The following is an 18,767-nucleotide window of genomic DNA, read 5'->3' on the forward strand; positions in this document are numbered from 1 at the left end:
AATAACCAAGAGATAACTGAAGAAATCAAAGGAAATCAAAAAATACCTAGAAACAAATGACAACGAAAACACGACAACTCAAAACCTATGGGATGCAGCAAGAGCAGTTCTAAGAGGGAGGTTTATAGCTATACAATCCTACCTCAAGAAACAAGAAACACCTCAAATAAACAACCTAACCTTACACCTAGAGCAATCAGAGAAAGAACAAAAAAACCCCAACGTTAGTGGAAGGAAACAAATGACAAAGGTCAGATCAGAAATAAATGAAGAAGAAATGAAGGAAACAAAAGCAAAGATCAATAAAACTAAAAGCTGGTTCTTTGAGAAGATAAACTAAATCGATAAACCATTAGCCAGACTCATCAAGAAAAAAAGCGAGAAGACTGAAATCAGTAGAATTAGAAATGGAAAAGGAGAAGTAACAACTGACACTGCAGAAATACAAAGGATCATGAGAGATTACTACAAGCAACTTTATGCCAATAAAATGGTCAAATTCTTAGAAAAGCACAACCTCCCGAGACTGAACCAGGGAGAAATAGAAATTATAAACAGACCAATCACAAGCACTGAAATTGAAACTGTGATTAAAAATCTTCCAACAAACAAAAGTCCAGGACCAGATGGCTTCACAGGCAAATTCTATCAAATATTTAGAGAACTAACACCTATCCTTCTCAAACTCTTCCAAAATACAGCAGAGGGAGGAACACTCCCAAACTCATTCTATGAGGCCACCATCACCCTGATACCAAAACCAGACAAATACGTCACAAAGAAAGAAAACTACAGGCCAATATCACTGATGAACACGGATGCAAAAATCATCAACAAAATACTAGCAAACAGAATCCAACAGCACAGTAAGGGATCATGTACCATGATTAAGTGGGGTTTAACCCAGGAATGCAAGGATTCTTCAACATATGCAAATCAATCATCGTGATACACCATATTAACAAACTGAAGGATAAAAACCATACGATCATCTCAATAGATGCAGAAAAAGCTTTCGACAAAATTCAACACCCATTTATGATAAAAACCTCCAGAAAGTAGGCATAGAGGGAACTTACCTCAACATAATAAAGGCCATATATGACAAAGCCACAGCCAACATCGTTCTCAATGGTGAAAAACTGAAACCATTTCCTCTAAGATAAGGAACAAGACAAGGTTGTCCATTCTCACCACTATTATTCAACAGTTTTGAAAGTTTTAGCCACAGCAATGAGAGAAGAAAAAGAAAAAAAAAAAATCCAAATCGGAAAAGAAGAAGTAAAACTGTCACTGTTTGAAGATGACATGATACTATACTTAGAGAATCCGAAAGATGCTACCAGAAAACTACTAGAGCTAATCAATGAATTCGGTAAAGTAGCAGGATACAAAATTAATGCACAGAAATCTCTTGCATTCCTATACACTAATGATGAAAAGTCTGAAAGAGAAATTAAGGAAACACTCCCATTTACCACTACAACAAAAAGAATAAAATACCTAGGAATAAACCTACCTAAGGAGACAAAAGACCTGTATGCAGAAAACTGTAAGACAATGATGAAAGAAATTAAAGATGTTACAAACAGATGGAGAGATATACTATGTTCTTGGATTGGAAGAATCAACACTGTGAAAATGACTATATGGCCCAAAGCAATCTACAGATTCAGTGCAATCCCTATCAAACTACCAATAGCATTTTTCACAGAACTAGAACAAAAAATGTCACAATTTGTATGGAAACACAAAAGACCCCGAATAGCCTAAGCAATCTTGAGAAAGAAAAATGGAGTTGGAGGAATCAGGCTCCCTGACTTCAGACTATATTACAAAGCTACAGGAATCAAGACAGTATGGTACTGGCTCAAAAACAGAAATACAGATCAATGGAACAGGATAGAAAGTCCAGAGATAAACCCACGCACAGATGGTCACCTTATCTTTGATAAAGGAGGCAAGAATATACAATGGAGAAAAGACAGCCTCTTCAATAAGTGGTGCTGGGAAAACTGGACAGCTACATGTAAGAGAATGAAATTAGAACACTCCCTAACACCACACACAAAATAAACTCAAACTGGATGAAAGATCTAAATGTAAGGCCAGATATTAAAAAACTCTTAGAGGGAAACATAGGCAGAACACTCTATGACATAAATCACAGCAAGATCCTTTTTGACCCACCTCCTAGAAATATGGAAGTAAAAACAAAAATAAACAACTGGGACCTAATGAAACTTCAAAGCTTTTGCACAGCAAAGGAAAACATAAACAAGACGAAAAGACAACCCTCAGAATGGGAGAAAATATTTGCAAATGAAGCAACTGACAAAGGATTAATCTCCAAAATTTACAAGCAGCTCATGCAGCTCAGTATCAAAAAAACAAACAACCAATCCAAAATTGGGCAGAAGACCTAAACAGACATCTCTCCAAAGATGATATACAGATTGCCAATGAACACATGAAAGGATGCTCAACACCACTAATCATTAGAGAAATGCAAATCAAAACTACAGTGAGATATCACCTCACACCAGTCAGAATGGCCATCATCAAAAAATATACAAACAATAAGTGCTGGAGAGGGTGTGGAGAAAAGGGAACCCTCCTGCACTGTTGGTGGGAATGTAAATTGATACGGCCACTATGCAGAACAGTATGGAGGTTCCTTAAAAAACTAAAAATAGAACTATTATATGACCCAGCAATCCCAGTACTGGGCGTATACCCTGAGAAAACCATAATTCAAGAAAAGTCATGTACCACAATGTTCATTGCAGCACTATTTACAATAGCTAGGACATGGAAGCAACCTAAGTGTCCACAAACAGATGAATGGATAAAGAAGATGTGGCACATACGTACAATGGAATATTACTCAGCCATAAAAAGAAACGAAATTGAGTTATTTGCAGTGAGGTGGATGGACCTAGAGACTGTCATACAGAGTGAAGTAAGTCAGAAAGAAAAACAAATACCGTATGCTAACACATATATATGGAATCTAAAAAGAAAAGGTTCTGAAGAACCTAGGGGCTGGACAGGAGTAAAGACGCAGATGTAGAGAATGGACTTGAGGACATGGGGACGGGGAAGGGTAAGCTGGGACAACGTGAGAGAGTGGCATGGACATATATACACTACCAAATGTAAAACAGATAGCTAGTGGGAAGCAGCCGCAAGGCACAGGGAGATCAGCTCGGTGCTCTGTGACCACCGAGAGGGGTGGGATAGGGAGGGTGGGAGGGAGATGCTTGAGGGAAGAGATATGGGGATATATGTATATGTTATTCACTTTATTATATAGCAGAAACTAACACACCATTGTAAAGCAATTATGCTCCAATAAAGATGTTAAAAACAACAACAACTAAATCAGAAGCTATCATGAGAAAGAGGAACTTTATTAAATAAGTAAATTTATTACATGCTAAAAAAAAAAGAAGCCTCATACTGATCTCTTGCCCCTTCCACCCTGTGAAGGTACAATGAGAAGTCTGCGAGCCAGAAGAGAGCCCTCAGCTGACCATGCTGGCACTCTGATCTCAGACTCTCCATCTCCAGAACTGTGAGCAATAAATTTCTGCTGTTCATAAGCCATCCTGTTTGTGCTATTTTGCTATAACAGCCTGAATAGACTAAGACAGTAGGAAGGGGTTTTCCAGGATGATGAAACAGCTCTATTAAAGCAAGGGGCCAGGACTTCCCTGGTGGTGCAGTGGTTAAAAATCCACCTGCCAATGCAAGCGACACGGGTTCGAGTCCTGGTCCAGCAGGATGTCACATGCCGCGGAGCAACTGAGCCCGCGCACCACAAGTATTGAGCCTGTGCTCTGCAGCCTACAACTACTGGGCCCACGTGCCACAACTACTGACGCCCACCCACCTAGAGCCCATGCTCTGCAACAAGAGAGGCCACTGAGGTGAGAAGACGGTGCACCACAAGGAAGAGTGGCCCCCGCTCGCCGCAACTAGAGAAAGCCCGTGCGCAGCAATGAAGACCCAATGCAGCCAAAAAAAAAAAAAAAAAAAAAAGGCAAGGGGCCATGACACAGTGAGGTGATTCCTGGGTGGAACTGGAGGAGAAATCTGAGCCTGGTGGGGAAGAGCTGATACAGGTGAGGCTGCCCAGCCTCTGGGCAGAGAGAGTCTTGCAGGTGATGTAAAAGAAGTCTGTACTTTCCTATAAGGGAAGAGGAGTCCCAAAAGGTGTCAAATGGGAGCAGTGGCAAGGTAACTTTCTTATTATATAGAAAGGTCATTTTGGTGGATGGATTTGAATGGGGTAAGACATGAGGTTGGAAAGCCTGCAGATGTCAATGCTGTAAGTTAGTATTTTAAAGAAGAAACATTTCTTAGTAGAAACCTTGAAAATGAACATTAAGCACCCAACTGAGCATGAGACGGTTATTAGACTGTTTTGCAAACAATGCCTTGAGTTAGATGTACTGGTAAAAAGCAGAAGATTTGGCGCCAAGCTGCCTGGGTTCAAACTACGGCTCTACCACTTCCTGGCTAGGTGACCCTGTATAAGTTACTAAATCTCTCTGAGGCTCAGTTTCCACATCCATTACATGGAGGAAGTAGTACCTACTTCACAGGGATGTAATGAGAATTAAAGTGAATGAGTATACAATCTAAGTACAATGACTGGCACATAATAAACACACAGAGACGTTAGCCGCTGTTATTACTGACATCATCATTATAAGATATGCTTGCTCTTCGGTTATAGGAAAACGGTTATAGGAGGTTCTAGGAATTCCTCTGGATTTGTCTTCAATCAAAATATTCTGGATACCTGTCCACTAATAGTCTTCAAAGCTCTCCATTTTACTGAGTGCTAACCTGTCCTTAACAACTTTTTTTAACACCCCGCAAAAAAGATACAATTTAACTTGAAATTAGCAGAAAAAGTGAGGAAAGCTGTAGTTAGGGCTCTCCGTGAAGCTGAGAAAAAGACTGCTGAGTTCCTGAAGCAGTGGCAAGGACTGACAAAAATATCACAAATTGCCAAGTGCGATTTTGAGAATCCAGTATGTTTTCTATTATCTCAACATAGCAGTCTTTCCTAATTAGTGTAAACTTAAATTTTAATAAGAGAAAGGTTTATTGGTTTAAAATAAGCAAAGAAACACATTGGCACTCTTCCTTAAACTTCTATTCACTCTTGATTCTAAAGAGAAAACCACAGCTGTGGGACGTGAGCTACCAAAGAGGGCCATCTAGTGTAAAACAGTAGACTCTGATTTATTATTTTGAGGACTTTACTACAAGAGCATGGGGTGAAAGTAGAACATATTATTAAAAATGACAGTGATGCGCCACACAGGTCTCTCATACCAACAGTGGTAGCCAGATGGCCTCCATTTCCCGTGATAACTAAAGAACTAGTTTATTTCTGGTAAATGCTCATATGTTCTTAAGAATTTAATATTAATTCAAGAGGAATTTCTTGTCCATCCAAAAGCAGTTAATTTTAAGTGGTAATCAAACTGCTAATTTTAAACTAAATGTAAAATAATAGTATTCCCGATTTCCCATATAATGGTACACGGGGCATAGCAGGAACATAATATTCAGTGAATAATAGTCACTGAGTGAAAGAATTAAAGGACCATATTTTGTTGGGCTTAGAAATTCTGCTGAAAAATTACATCTAAACATAGTCAAATAACCATATTCTCCCTAAATCCAATATTTGTGTGTCACATAAACTATTTCCAGGGTTCACAGTTGCAGAGATAAGATCCAATTCTATTGAAAGCGAAACATGTATAGAAATTGTAGAGATGCAAATGCTACCCGCTGGAGTGCAGGTCAGACACAAAAAGCCAAATTATGACAGTGATGGAGAAATTCTCAAACAGGAGGCTGTGGAATCTACCCTCTCAAAGAGATCTGTTAGATAGCTTGTTTGATTTATGCTCAGTGCTGTCTGAAGGCAGCAGGGAAGGATTAGATCACTGGTTCTCAAATTTTATCTGTAATCTTTGCTTTCTCATTACCCCAAATCATTCCTCTACAAACAAAAATTTCTGCAAGTTCATCTTGCTGGTGGACGCCTCCACTAGGCACAGTGCCTTGCACATTGTAGGCATGGGACTGACAACTATCTTTAGCTCGGAAACTTATAGGAAAGGCTAAGAGAAAAGAATGAAATAGAGGTGAAAAAGATGCAAATGTTAAAAGTTGAAAGTGTGACAAAAGAGGCATTCTTGTCTAAATAAATGCTCTTTGAGACACTCTCCTATTTACCCTGACTCTACTGAGTAGGTTCTACCCTCAAAAACCAAAACTTCAGTCTATGAAATAGAACCTCTTCCCTATACATCCCAATTCAAACTCCATCATGCTAGCACAATTATATAAGTCTGACATTCATTCCCAAACAGGACTTCTTGAACACCCAACTTATAGAACACTATAGATTTCCCCCATAAGCATTCAAAACTTGAAAACCATGATTTCATTTGCTCAACCGTCCTTATTCTCTATGAAGCGAGTGTGCAAGGCAACAGCTCTGAGCCAACTAATGCCTCGCCGTAGTTGTGTGTTCTTTAATCACAATAATGAATAATTAGCCATCCTCTCCCTGCCTTCTACCCAGCCAAATGCAACTGCAGTAAGTAATCCTCTGCAAATTTTAAATTACTTTTAATCCTTAGATATTCATAAATAGTTTTCAGCTTCTTTCCTTACACATTAAAAAAAACATGTTGTTTCCTTCCAATGCCACTTCCACTTCCCTCTCTATATGACTTAGCTGCCCACAAAACTCTCATTCTTCTACTTATCAAATATGTATTGAGAGCCTACATATACCATATACATATATGCTGCACATATAGTGATAAATAAACACATGCTCTCACAGAACTTCCAGGCTAGTGGGACAGGAAAACTCAAATAAGTGCCAGGAAGGAAAAGAACACAGAAATTTGACTGGAAAGTTTCCCTTGCAGGCAGCAGTCATGAGGGAACTGACATCTAATGCAGAGTAGGAGATACCAGGCAGCTGAGAGTAAGGGCAGGAAGCAGAATGGTCTCCAGGTAGAACATGTACAAACCCAATGGCAGGAGAGAGCTTGGAGGAACACAAAGCAGGCCAGGTAAGAGGTGCAGAGTGATAAGACAAATATGTGACACAAGGCCGGGCAGGTGGGCAGACTTGTTCATTTCACTCTCCAAAGAAAAAATGAAGAGGATTAGACTGGAATATGATGATTATTCACTCAGCATATTTGCTGAGCACTGATATGCCAGGACTGTCCAAGGACCCAGGGAATCAGGAGTGAAGAAGACAGACAAAGTTTACACTCTGATGAGAGAATAGTATGTGCTAAGTAGAAAAAGGAAGGAGAAAATGGAGGTAAGCTTCCAGACTGGGGGAGGGGAGCTGGGGATGAGGAAAAAAGGTTACTATCAAGCAGAGTGAATTAAAGAAAGCCTCACTGGTGATGACATCTGAACACAGGTGTGGGATTTGGCCGCAAGCATGTAAAAGGCCCTGAGGCAAAGGCTTGCTTAGTGTCCTGCAGGAATCTCACAGAGGCTAATGTGAAGTGTCTAGGAGAAAAAGTCTAAGACGGCAGCAGGAAAGCAGGTCATACAGGGTCTTGTAGGTAACAACATTGTCTTTTACCCTTGAGATGAGAAATCTTTACGTTTTGCACAAAGGAAGTTGTAATCCGACTTCTCTTTAAAAATAGTCCCTCTAGATGATGTGCTGAACATAGGCTGAAGGGTGGGGAGGGATGGACCAGTTGGGAGGCTATGGCTGTAATTTAAGGTAAAGATAACTGTGGTCCAGACCAGGGTGATAACAGTGGAGCTGGTGAAAAGTAGTTATGTTTGGGACGAACTTTTAAGGTAAAATCAACAGGCTATGCTAATGGCTAGGAGGTGTAGGATGAGAGAAAGAGAAGAGTTAAGGATAACTCCAAGGTTTTTAGCCTGAGCTAAGAACAGAACAATCCTTACTGATATGGAGAACACCAAGGTTTGGGGGTAAAAATCAGTTTTGTTTTGGCCATGTTAGGTTTGAGGTGCCCGAAAGAAATCCAACCAGAGATCCAGTATATCTAGATATCCAAGTATATCTCTAAATATGGAGATATTTGAGTATGGAGTTAGGGGCAAGTAAGAACTGAAGACATAAAATAGAAGGTAACGTACAGATGTATTCAGACTCATGGAGAGGAAGTCAACAGAAAAGAGAAGAGGTCTGAGAAGGTTGGGGAGGTGAAGAGGAACAACCGAAGCGGACTGACGATGAATGGTTAGTGTGGTCACAAAATATGTGTGGTGAAGACTCCACTGGCCGCAGAAGGTAAGAAGACTTCTGCAGAAGGCAGAAGACTCCTGGCCTGCATGGGAGCAAGAGCTGATTCAGGAAGGCTGGTGTAGGAAGCCGTAACGCTGTCCAACAGGCCCGAAACCTGAGACAATGTCCCCCATTGGAGAGTACAAAAATGCCCACAAGAATGGCAAAGACCAGCTTTTCCAATAGTAACACACATCTCATGGGAAATCTGAGCCTGCTGCATTGCCTACTGCTTTGTATAAGCACAACCTTAAGATTCCTATCCTTTGCAATTTAGTAAATGCCACCTCTTCTAACCGAGTCTCTCTGTCAATCATATTCCTGTAACACTGTGACAGCTATGCAGAAACCACTGCAGTGGTCCAGGTGACAGGGGTCGGTAGAGAGGATCTGGGTGATGAAGACATAACACTGTCCAGCAGTAATACTGTCAAAACTTGCGAATGGACTAGAATATAGGGAAGGGAAGCAGAGGGAGGAATCAAAGATGACTCCTAGGTTTCTGACTTGCAACATTGGATGGGTGATGTTGCCATTCAATTACTCAAGGAATACTGGTAGAGGACCCAGGTGGGAGAAGACTTCAAGTTCAGTCTTCAACATGTGGAGATGATGAGAAGGCAGCTGGCACTGGAGCTCAGAAAAGAAACGGGATTGAAGAAGTCCATTTAAAAGTCTGCCTACAGAGTGAAACTAATGCTATACTTGGAAAAGACTGCCTATAAGAGACTCTACTAAGAAGAAGAAATGCCTAGGAGTAAACCTTGTACATCCTGGAATATTCATCAGCTCTATAGAATAGGATGAGCCTGCAAAGGAGGCTAAGAGAGTAGCTCAAGAGGTTAGAGGAAAACCAGGAACGTGCAGCATCATAGAAGCCAACGGGAGACAGCGGCTCAAGGAGGGAGGGGGCTTCCCTGGTGGTGCAGTGGTTGAGAGTCCGCCTGCCGATGCAGGGGACACGGGTTCGTGCCCCGGTCTGGGAAGATTCCACGTGCTGCGGAGCAGCTGGGCCCATGAGCCATGGCCGCTGAGCCTGGGCGTCCGGAGCCTGTGCTCCGCAACGGGAGAGGCCACAACAGTGAGAGGCCCGTGTACCGCAAAAAAAAAAAGAAGGAGGGAGGGAGCAACCACATCAAAGAGACATTAATGAGAGTCAGTATCTTTTAAATATGTATTTCACTGATGACAGAACATCTTTGTTTTGTCAGCAGATCTCTTGGTCCTACTGATTTCTACAGAAGCTTTCTGTGAATACAGTTCATAAAACCATCATATCAGAATTTTGTTCTTTGTTAACATTTTTCTAAGAAGCTATCCAAAAATTCTTTATTTTTAAGACAGCAAGGCTGATAAACACATTTTGGATAAAATTAGTTCCAGCACTGAAGTCATTTTGGAAAGAACACAAAACTGGAGTCTCTAGCATAGTCCTGCTTTTACCTTTATCCAGATCTTGGGCAGGGCCCATGCCTTTCTGAGTTCTGGTTTCATTATCTGTTCAGTGTTGGGGGTCAGGGGCGGGATGTGCCGTGGCCAAGAAGAGCAGCAGTAAACTTGCTGATCCATACGTCCCTGCTCCACAAAATCCTGGAGTTCACAATTAATTTGAGGGAATATAGGGGTAAATGTGTGTATTTAAGTCACACATTTTCAACAGTGGTCTCTTTATGGCCATAAGATGAATTACCACTTAAGCCATTTGGTTTAGTTTCGCCATTTCTCAGACCAACCAGATACTCTGACAGCTATGAAGTGTATTCCCTAATGGAAGATACTGAACGAGCATTTATTGATTCCTGAATGTAGAGCAAGATACTAGATACTAGTTTATTTCCGGTAAATGCTCGTATGTTCTTAAGAACTTAATAGTAATTCAAGAGGAATTTCTTGTCCATCCAAAAGCAGTTAACGTTAAGTGGTAATCAAACTGCTAATTTTAAACTAAATGTAAAATAATAGTATTCCCGATTTCCCATATAATGGTACATGGGGCATAGCAGGAACATAATATTCAGTGAATAATAGTCACTGAGTGAAAGAATTAAAGGACCATATTTTGTTGGGCTTAGAAATTCTGCTGAAAAATTACATCTAAACATAGTCAAATAACCATATTCTCCCTAAATCCAATATTTGTGTGTCACATAAACTATTTCCAGGGTTCACAGTTGCAGAGATAAGATCCAATTCTATTCAAAGCAAAACATGTATAGAAATTGTAGAGATGCAAAGTATGAAAGACTTATTTGCCTCAAGCTAATGAAGAATGTCTGCACTCACAAAATGTCTTATAGTGAGTACTCTTTTTCTTTGCTCAATAAAATATTTGCTTTTCCAATGCCCAATTCTAGAGGGACTTCTCAAAGGTTATTCCTTGGGCTGGGAGAGATCATCACGACTGGCTTCCAGATATGTTTTGTTCTCCACTCTGGTTTTATTACTGATTGGTTTCACAGGGTAAAAACCACACCCAGCAAATAAAAAAGCTCAATAAAATTTTATAAAATGAAACAAAGGTGAGAGGAATGGGAACTATTTCACTTTGGTCATAAATCAAGCCTTGTCTCTCTAAGTCCCTTTCAACTCCACATGATCCAGCCAAAGTAGGCTTTTTTTTTTTTTTTTGTGGTACGCGGGTCTCTCACCACTGTGGCCTCTCCCATTGCGGAGCACAGGCTCCAGACGCGCAGGCTCAGCGGCCATGGCTCACGGGCCCAGCCGCTCCGTGGCATGTGGGATATTCCCAGACCGGGGCACGAACCCGTGTCCCCTGCATCAGCAGGCGGACTCTCAACCACTGCGCCACCAGAGAAGCCCCTCAAACTAGGCTTTTGATCTTCCATGCTGTGCCCTTGTTTCAGCAGTCCCAATGTGTGCAATGTCTTTGCATAGAAATTTCTTCCCATTAATTCCCAGTGGCCAAATCCTACTCATCCTTTTAAAGACTCAAACATCATCATAGCCATGAAGCCTTCTAGAAATTCCACAGCTGAAAGAAATCTTACTTTTCCTAAACAGCACAGTTTCCCTATGTCTCTTCATAATATTTAACGTGGTACTCTCTGTATTTAGTTACAATTACTCACTTATACTTTTTATAGTGTACATGTATATGTATATACACACACCCCACACTATATCTATATACATATGTATATAGATATAGAAAGAGAGAGAGAATTTGTAGTTATTTACTTATATTTTTAATTTCTCCTCATAGTTTTTAAACTTCTTATGGATAGACTAGGTGTCAACTAATATTTGCTCCCCCCATGAAGCCTAACTCCATGTCTTGCACTGAGTAGGCAGTCACTAAATGGAAATGAGCTCTTATCATATATTGTTTTGCACACAATTTACATAATGAAACAAAACCATATGATATGCTAAAGTCACCAAGGACTAAGTCAATTACATAAATATATATTCGGTTCTTCTAATCTTTGCTCTCTGTTATACAGCAATCTTATTGGAGGAAATGATTTAATACAAACTCACAGTTAAGTGTCCTTCATGATGATCTGGGAAATGAATGAATAAGTACTCCGTGGCTACCAGCTGCATTATGGAGTCACCGAGGAATTCCATCCTCTGATTGTGGCCTCTGGGAAAAAACATCAATGTAAAGAGATCAATAAGCATTTGTGGATTAAAAAAAAAAACACAGAGAATTTTTTTCAAAAGGCATGATGTTAAAAAGCAATGTGTTCATCTTGCTTAAAGCACAAAACTAAAAATAATTCCCTAAGGCCCCTCAACTGAGAAGAGATCTGAGTCAATACAGGTTCAGTTTCAAAGGAGAGTGAAGTAAGTACTATAAGGATTAAACAACTGCTAAAATAAAGACTAGTAAATAGTGCCTGGCCAAAAGCTGGGGAGTATCAATTGAAAAATAAAGCACAGTTGAATCCTTGAACAGTGAGGGGGTTAGGGGCAGCGACCCCCCCCCATTCAGTCAAAAATCCAGCTTAACTTTACAGTCGGCCTTCTGTACCACGGTTCCGCATCTGCAGATCCAGCCAATCAACCAACCGACCCTGTGTAGCACTGTCGCACATACTTATTGAAAAACATCCACTTGTAAGTGGACCCATGCAGTTGTAACCCATGTGATTCAAGGGTCAACTGTACAGCGGAGACAACAATGTTGCACAGACAATCTTCATACAGACAAAACAAAGCAAAAAGGCCCAAGAATTTTCTTTGCTAAATCTTTATTTATTTATTTATTTATTGTGGTACACAGGCCTCTCACTGTTGTGGCCTCTCCCGTTGCGGAGCACAGGCTCCGGACGCGCAGGCTCAGCGGCCATGGCTCACGGGCCCAGCCGCTCTGCAGCATGTGGGATCTTCCCGGACCGGGGCATGAACCCGCGTCCCCTGCATCGGCAGGCGGACTCTCAACCACTGCACCACCAGGGAAGCCCTAAATCTTTATCTTTTTATTGAAAACTACACTCCATTATTCAAATCTGAACTCTAGGTTAAGGACTAAAAAATCTATGACAAGAATCCTTAATCTTTACAGTGTAAAGAGAACTGTGAGTATCTGATTTGGGGGAAGGAAGCCAAAACTGAATAAAAAACACCATGCAAAGAAACAATGTTTTGGTTATTTTATTAATTATTTCATTAGCTCATGTTCAAATCACTCATCCAGAGCAGGGATTGGAGGACCACATTCAGCCTATAGCCTGTTTTAGTAAAAAGGGACACAGCCATGTTCATTCATTTACATTTTTCCTGTGGCTGCTTTTGTTACTATGGCAGAGTTGAATCATCATGACAGATACCACATGGCCTATAAAGCCTATAATATTTGTCCCTTCATAGAACAAGTTTTTACTTCCTTCACACTTCTCTTATACTTTACAGAGAAATAAGATGCATGACAATGAGACCAAAAATACTGGATGAGAGCATATCCTCTGGTCCACACTGGTGTCTGGTTGCTCATCCATCGAACGACGTGACTTCCCTGGAAATATGTTCGAGACCCCAACCTGGGAAGGGCATGCAGCAAACGTTTGGGACTGCTTGTCTAAATGCCCATGTTAGAACTACATGAGTACTTCTAACTTACAGGGTCAGATGGTTAAATCCCACAGTTCTCAATGTGAATGCTCTTGCCAAAAGTCGAACATGGGTAAAAATTACTCCAATTGCGTCTTCAAATTCAGTAAGTTTCTGCAGAACTGGAGAAGTCTCAATAAGTTGTCGATCAGTATTTGGCTCTTGAAGCTACAAGAAGAAAGAAAGAAATAAAAATCACATGCAGTTTTTAGTTACAAAAGTAATTATCCATTCTAAGATAGTGTTTTGTAAACTTCCTTCTCCCACGGGCAGAAATTTCTGAAATGCCAATAAAACACGAAAGCTTCTTTCTCATCCCTTAGAATGGCAAACAAACCTAATATTTAAAGAAGGCTCAAATAATATTTTCCAATCTTCTATCAGATTTCAAGGCCAAATACTGTACACAGATAGTTCAAAATCCCAAGTATTATACTAGCTCTCCAAGGAAGAGGCAAGCTGAAGAACCACTGGTAGAGAATACATATATATCTATCTGGTAACTCAGTGGTTCTCAAACTTTAGTGTTCATCAAACCATTGTAGGACTTGTTAAAAGCAGATAGCCAGGCCCTGCCCCCAGAGCGTCTGATTCAGTATGACTGGAATAAGGACCAAGGATTTGCCTTTCTGATAAGTTCCCAGGTAATGCAGATGCTGCTGGTCTAGGGACCAGCTTTTGAGAATCTCTGCATTGAGTAACTTGACCTCTGCGTGTCTTCTAGGGACCAACCTATTTTGGCAAATGAACATCATTAAAACTGGATTCAGTTTTATCACACTGGAGATTATTATACCACTAGTCAGGTGCTCCACATAACAATGAGACTTTAACCACTAGCAGAGAGCAAATATGAAGAGTTTAAATAAAATGAATATTTTCAGGAACTCTGGGCAAGCTCATACTCATAAAATATTTCTAAAGTACTCTGAATTAATGTCACTTATTACTGTAAAGCCTCTCATGAGAGAGTTCAGCCACTAGTGATGACTTTTATATACACATAATATACATATACAAAAATATGTATATATGAGTATACATTTACATGTGTATGTATATGATGTATATCTCCAAGGTAAAATGGTAATAAAAGCAAAGAATAGTAAGAATTTTTAAACCAACTGGGGAAAGAAGTGTCACCATAAGTAGATCTTTTAAATTCCAAAATCTTGAATAAAAAGCCATTATACTGTACTAAAATTTTAATTTACAATATGTTTTATGCATCAAAGCCAAAGCCCTCAACTTCTAAGATCCAAATTAGGTTACGATTTAGCAATGTTAATTTAGTATTTGTTCTACTTTGTAATAAGCCCAGACTTGCTTCCATATTATTTTCCCTATAATAGCAGGCATGTAGATATACTGGAGACAACATATTATGCTTTGACTATCACTGTTTTGGGGAAGAGAGGGGACCAAACCACAGCCACGCAAGTAGTTCTCCCTGCCTCCTGAGGGAAGGCAACTCCCAGTGCTTCCCCCACCTCACCCCAGACCACAAAGAGGGCAACACATGGCATTGTTTTAATATTCGTTCCAAAGTTCTCCGGCCTGACACCCCAGCTTAAAGTCATAAAGCCACAGAAGGGAATCAAAGGATAAAAGCAGGAAGGGACAAAAGGCAGACTGAAGCATCATGAATGCCCAGAGTTATAAAGCTTACTGCAGACAGGAAGGTCACACTTACCTGGAGTGGGTGGAGAGGATAATTGAGCCAGACTTCGCGCAAGTCCTGGAAAATGGAGTGATGCCTTTAATGCTTGAGGGAGCCATTTAACACACTCTAGAGTGCTAAATAAAATGCCATTATGTGAAATACTGAACTATTTTAGATGCTGACTCCACTTACTGCAAATTTAATAGTGCTGGCAAACTATTTTTTTTAAAGTGTATTCACCACTCAAATTGCCTGCAGTGACTCTAATTAGCCTATTAAGCTGGGGAGGAAAAGAGCCCCCCACACCCCCAAGAGTCAAAGATACCTTTTAAAACTAAGTTACCCATTTGCTTAACCTAATACACTGGATTAAGCTGCTGTTTTAATCACATTTTTTAGTTTACCATTCCCCAGAAATGTACATCAGCTGTGCCTTTTGTAATGAAAACTCATCTCAAATGGTCCTTTATTTAGGCACTAATTCATTATCGTTGCGTTGTTTTAAGATGGAGTGGAAAACACCCCATATCTAGTTCCTAAACACTTAGATTTGTAAGACCACACTTTTACTGTGGATCATTACAAATGTATACTTGAAATAAGAGAATAAATAAAAGAATAAATTCTGTGGAAAATCCTAATCCATTGAGTTAAATCCAGAGGCAGTTATAATTAGACCTTCCTCGGGATTAAAGTGTTTTTCCTTCAGTTTTAGACTCTAGGGAGCCTCCAACTTAATCTCCTTTCTGGCCTCGATGATAGGTTTTTGAGATAAATGACAAAACTTTTAAAAGACAAGTTTTTTTTTTTTAATTTTTGGAGGGGGGAAGTATAGGAAAATATATTATCACTTGTGATCAGATGATGACAAAGTGAAATAAAATACCTGATATTTTTGTACAACTTGCATCTTAATAAAATACACTGAGGTTTTGTTTTTGGTGTTTTATTTTGCCAATATAAAAAACAAGCTTAAATATCAAACTGTTCTTTTAAAGCTATTTAAAGGACTTCTCTTAACCAATTCAATAACCTTTCCCTTGAATTCTCTGTAGCATAAATTATACTGAATGTCACTCCCTTCCTGCAACTTTCTCATGTTCTCTCAATGCTTTTTCTCTTCCTCCTGTACCTGAAACGGACATTTACCAAACTTCAGCCCCTTGCCTGACCTATTCATTACCTGCTTCTCTGGAGAGCCCTGTCATTCCCATTGCTTTAACTGCTACCTCTGTTTAAATCACTTGTTCATCTCTGCTGCAGTTCTGACCTCTCACCCAAGCTACAAGTCCATAACTCTAGGTGCCTTTATGGGCATCTTTTACCTCAAACCTAAATGACCAAATCATACCTTCTTACCTTTCACCTTAAACTAGGGAGTATGGTGTTAGAAAAAGCTGCAGGATGAGGAGACAGGCTGCCTGATTTAATCCTGATTCCCCGTTGGCAAGTTACCTAACCTCCCTGAGCCAACCTTTCCTCAAGTATAAGGCAAAGATAATCACAGTACCTACTTCAGACTGTTCTCTGATGCCTCAGTGAGCAATGTACTCAAAGCATTGAACCCAGTGCTGGCACACAGAAAATGCCACTATTAATAATGATGACATCAACAATGACGACAAACAACTATCTCTCCTGACCAACTTCAATCTCCAAAGCTCAAAACTGTCAGGGACTTCTAGATTCATCTTCCTCCTTTCTCCTATGTATTCTTTGCTCAAAAACACTGATTTCTTCTTTGATGTTTGCTGTCACCCATCTTGGTGTAATAGCTTAAAAACCTCACAACTAGCCTGTTTCAATGGCATCCATTTCCTTTATTCTACCCTGCACACTGAGATAAGGTTCTGTTGCCCCCTTGGGGTCAGAGAAAATACCCTGGAAAAGATCTCGACTGGAATCCCAGCTCTGCTTTCTATTAGCCCAAGGACCTTAGGTAAAGCCTCTACCTTCAGTTTGCTCTTCTGGAAAATGTTCATTGACTGTTGGGACATTAGATCATGCAGCATATTTTTATTGAATACCTGTTACATATTAGCTTACTAAGACGAATAAGACACTATCTCTGTCCTCAAAGGAGCCTAGTGGGGAAGAATGAAGGTAAATAAGTATAATTTAATAAACTATGACAAATTCTATAATAGTGATGTATATATACCAAGTGCCAGGAAAACACTGCCTGGGATGTCAGATCAAGCTTCAAAAAGGAAGTGACTTTTCAGCTGTATTCTTAAGAACACAGAACACTGAGGAATTCAGTACATCAGCAGAGGGAGGGAATCAAAAGCAGGGTACCATATATACACAAATAATAGGTCTCAAAGTACACACACACAAAAGGGTAACTCTTAATAGGCAGAGCACAGAGGATTTGAAGGCAGTGAAAACGTATGACACTGTAATGGTGGCTGTATGTCATTACATATTTGTCTGAACCCACGGAATGTACACCAAGAGTGAACACTCATGTAAACTATGGACTTTGGGTGATTATGATATGTCAGTGCAGGTTCACTGATTATACCAAATTTACCTCTCTGGTCAGGGATGCTGATAGTGGAGGAGGCTGTGCATGTGTGGGGCAGGGAATATATGGGAAATTTCAGTACCTTCCTCTCAATTTTGCTGTAAACCTAAAAAAAATTTTTCACAACACTGTAAAGCAAAAAATAAAATAAAATAAACACTTATTTGTTAATAAATTATAACAGACTCAAAAAAAATTAAAATTAAAAAAAGGTAATTCCTAGAATGGCACAAAGAGGGAGTAAAAAGAAAGGAGACCGAAAAAATAGGTGGGAGTCAGATTATGAGAACTATTAAATGCTATGTTGTGTAATACAGACTTTGGCAGGCAATAAAGAAACCAAAGATTTTAAGCCACAAAGACCATAATCAAATCTGTGCATTAAAAAGAAGACAACACTAAACACAGCATGAATGATGGACTAGAGCAGCAGGGAAGGACAACGGGTTAATTATGGCAGGTGAGAGACGAGGAGGACAAACGTTAAAGCAGCAGTACGGGGCTTCCCTGGTGGCGCAGTGGTTGAGAGTCCGCCTGCCGATGCAGGGGATGAAGGTTCATGCCCCAGTCCAGGAAGATTCCACATGCTGCGGAGCGGCTAGGCCCGTGAGCCATGGCCGCTGAGCCTGTGCATCCGGAGCCTGTGCTCCGCAACGGGAGAGGCCACAACAGTGAGAGGCCCACATACCGCAAAAAAAACAAAAACAAAAAAAAAGCAGCAGTACGGCCAAGAATAAACCCACTCAGGAGACACCAGGCACCGAACTGACAGGGGTTTGCAACTGAATGGAGATGAGGAGAAAAAAGCTTAAGGACAAAAGAATACCCTAAGGTTTCTGGTTTAGATCATAAAATTAAAGAAGGAGATATATGTTTGGGGGCTAAGGCATTGAATTCAAATACTAAACCTGTTGAAATTAGGTGTCTGTGGAACACCCAGGTGAAGCTGCCCAGAGGCAATTTGAAAAGACACTTTTTCCAATTTCTGGAGCTCCAGAGAAAGGCCTGGGTCAGAGAAATTGGGACAGATATGCACAGACAAAAAGAGGTGTGTATGGCGGGGGAGTGGGAGACTAGGAAAGATTACATAGTAATTGCTCCCTATGTTTCTAAGAGGGTCATTGGATGGTCAAATGGAAACAGTGGCTCTGAATGTACTGGGT

The 18,767-nt window shown here is 40.2% G+C and overlaps 1 protein-coding gene across 5 annotated transcripts in view; it reads right to left on the reverse strand.

Moving 5' to 3' along the window:
• The window catches only part of DROSHA (drosha ribonuclease III), a 130,231-nt gene that overhangs the window by 16,820 nt on the left and 94,644 nt on the right, over positions 1–18,767 (reverse strand). For all 5 annotated transcript variants that reach the window (XM_079916365.1, XM_079916366.1, XM_079916367.1 and 2 more), the window contains 3 exons: positions 15,105–15,149; positions 13,422–13,579; positions 11,837–11,942 (listed from right to left, as the gene is read on the reverse strand). In XM_079916365.1, the coding sequence (XP_079772491.1) occupies positions 11,837–11,942; positions 13,422–13,579; positions 15,105–15,149 (309 nt within the window). The remainder of the gene's footprint in view (positions 1–11,836; positions 11,943–13,421; positions 13,580–15,104; positions 15,150–18,767) is intronic.

This window comes from Stenella coeruleoalba (assembly GCF_951394435.1).
Source record: "Stenella coeruleoalba genome assembly, chromosome: 3".
Taxonomy (NCBI): Eukaryota; Metazoa; Chordata; class Mammalia; order Artiodactyla; family Delphinidae; genus Stenella; species Stenella coeruleoalba.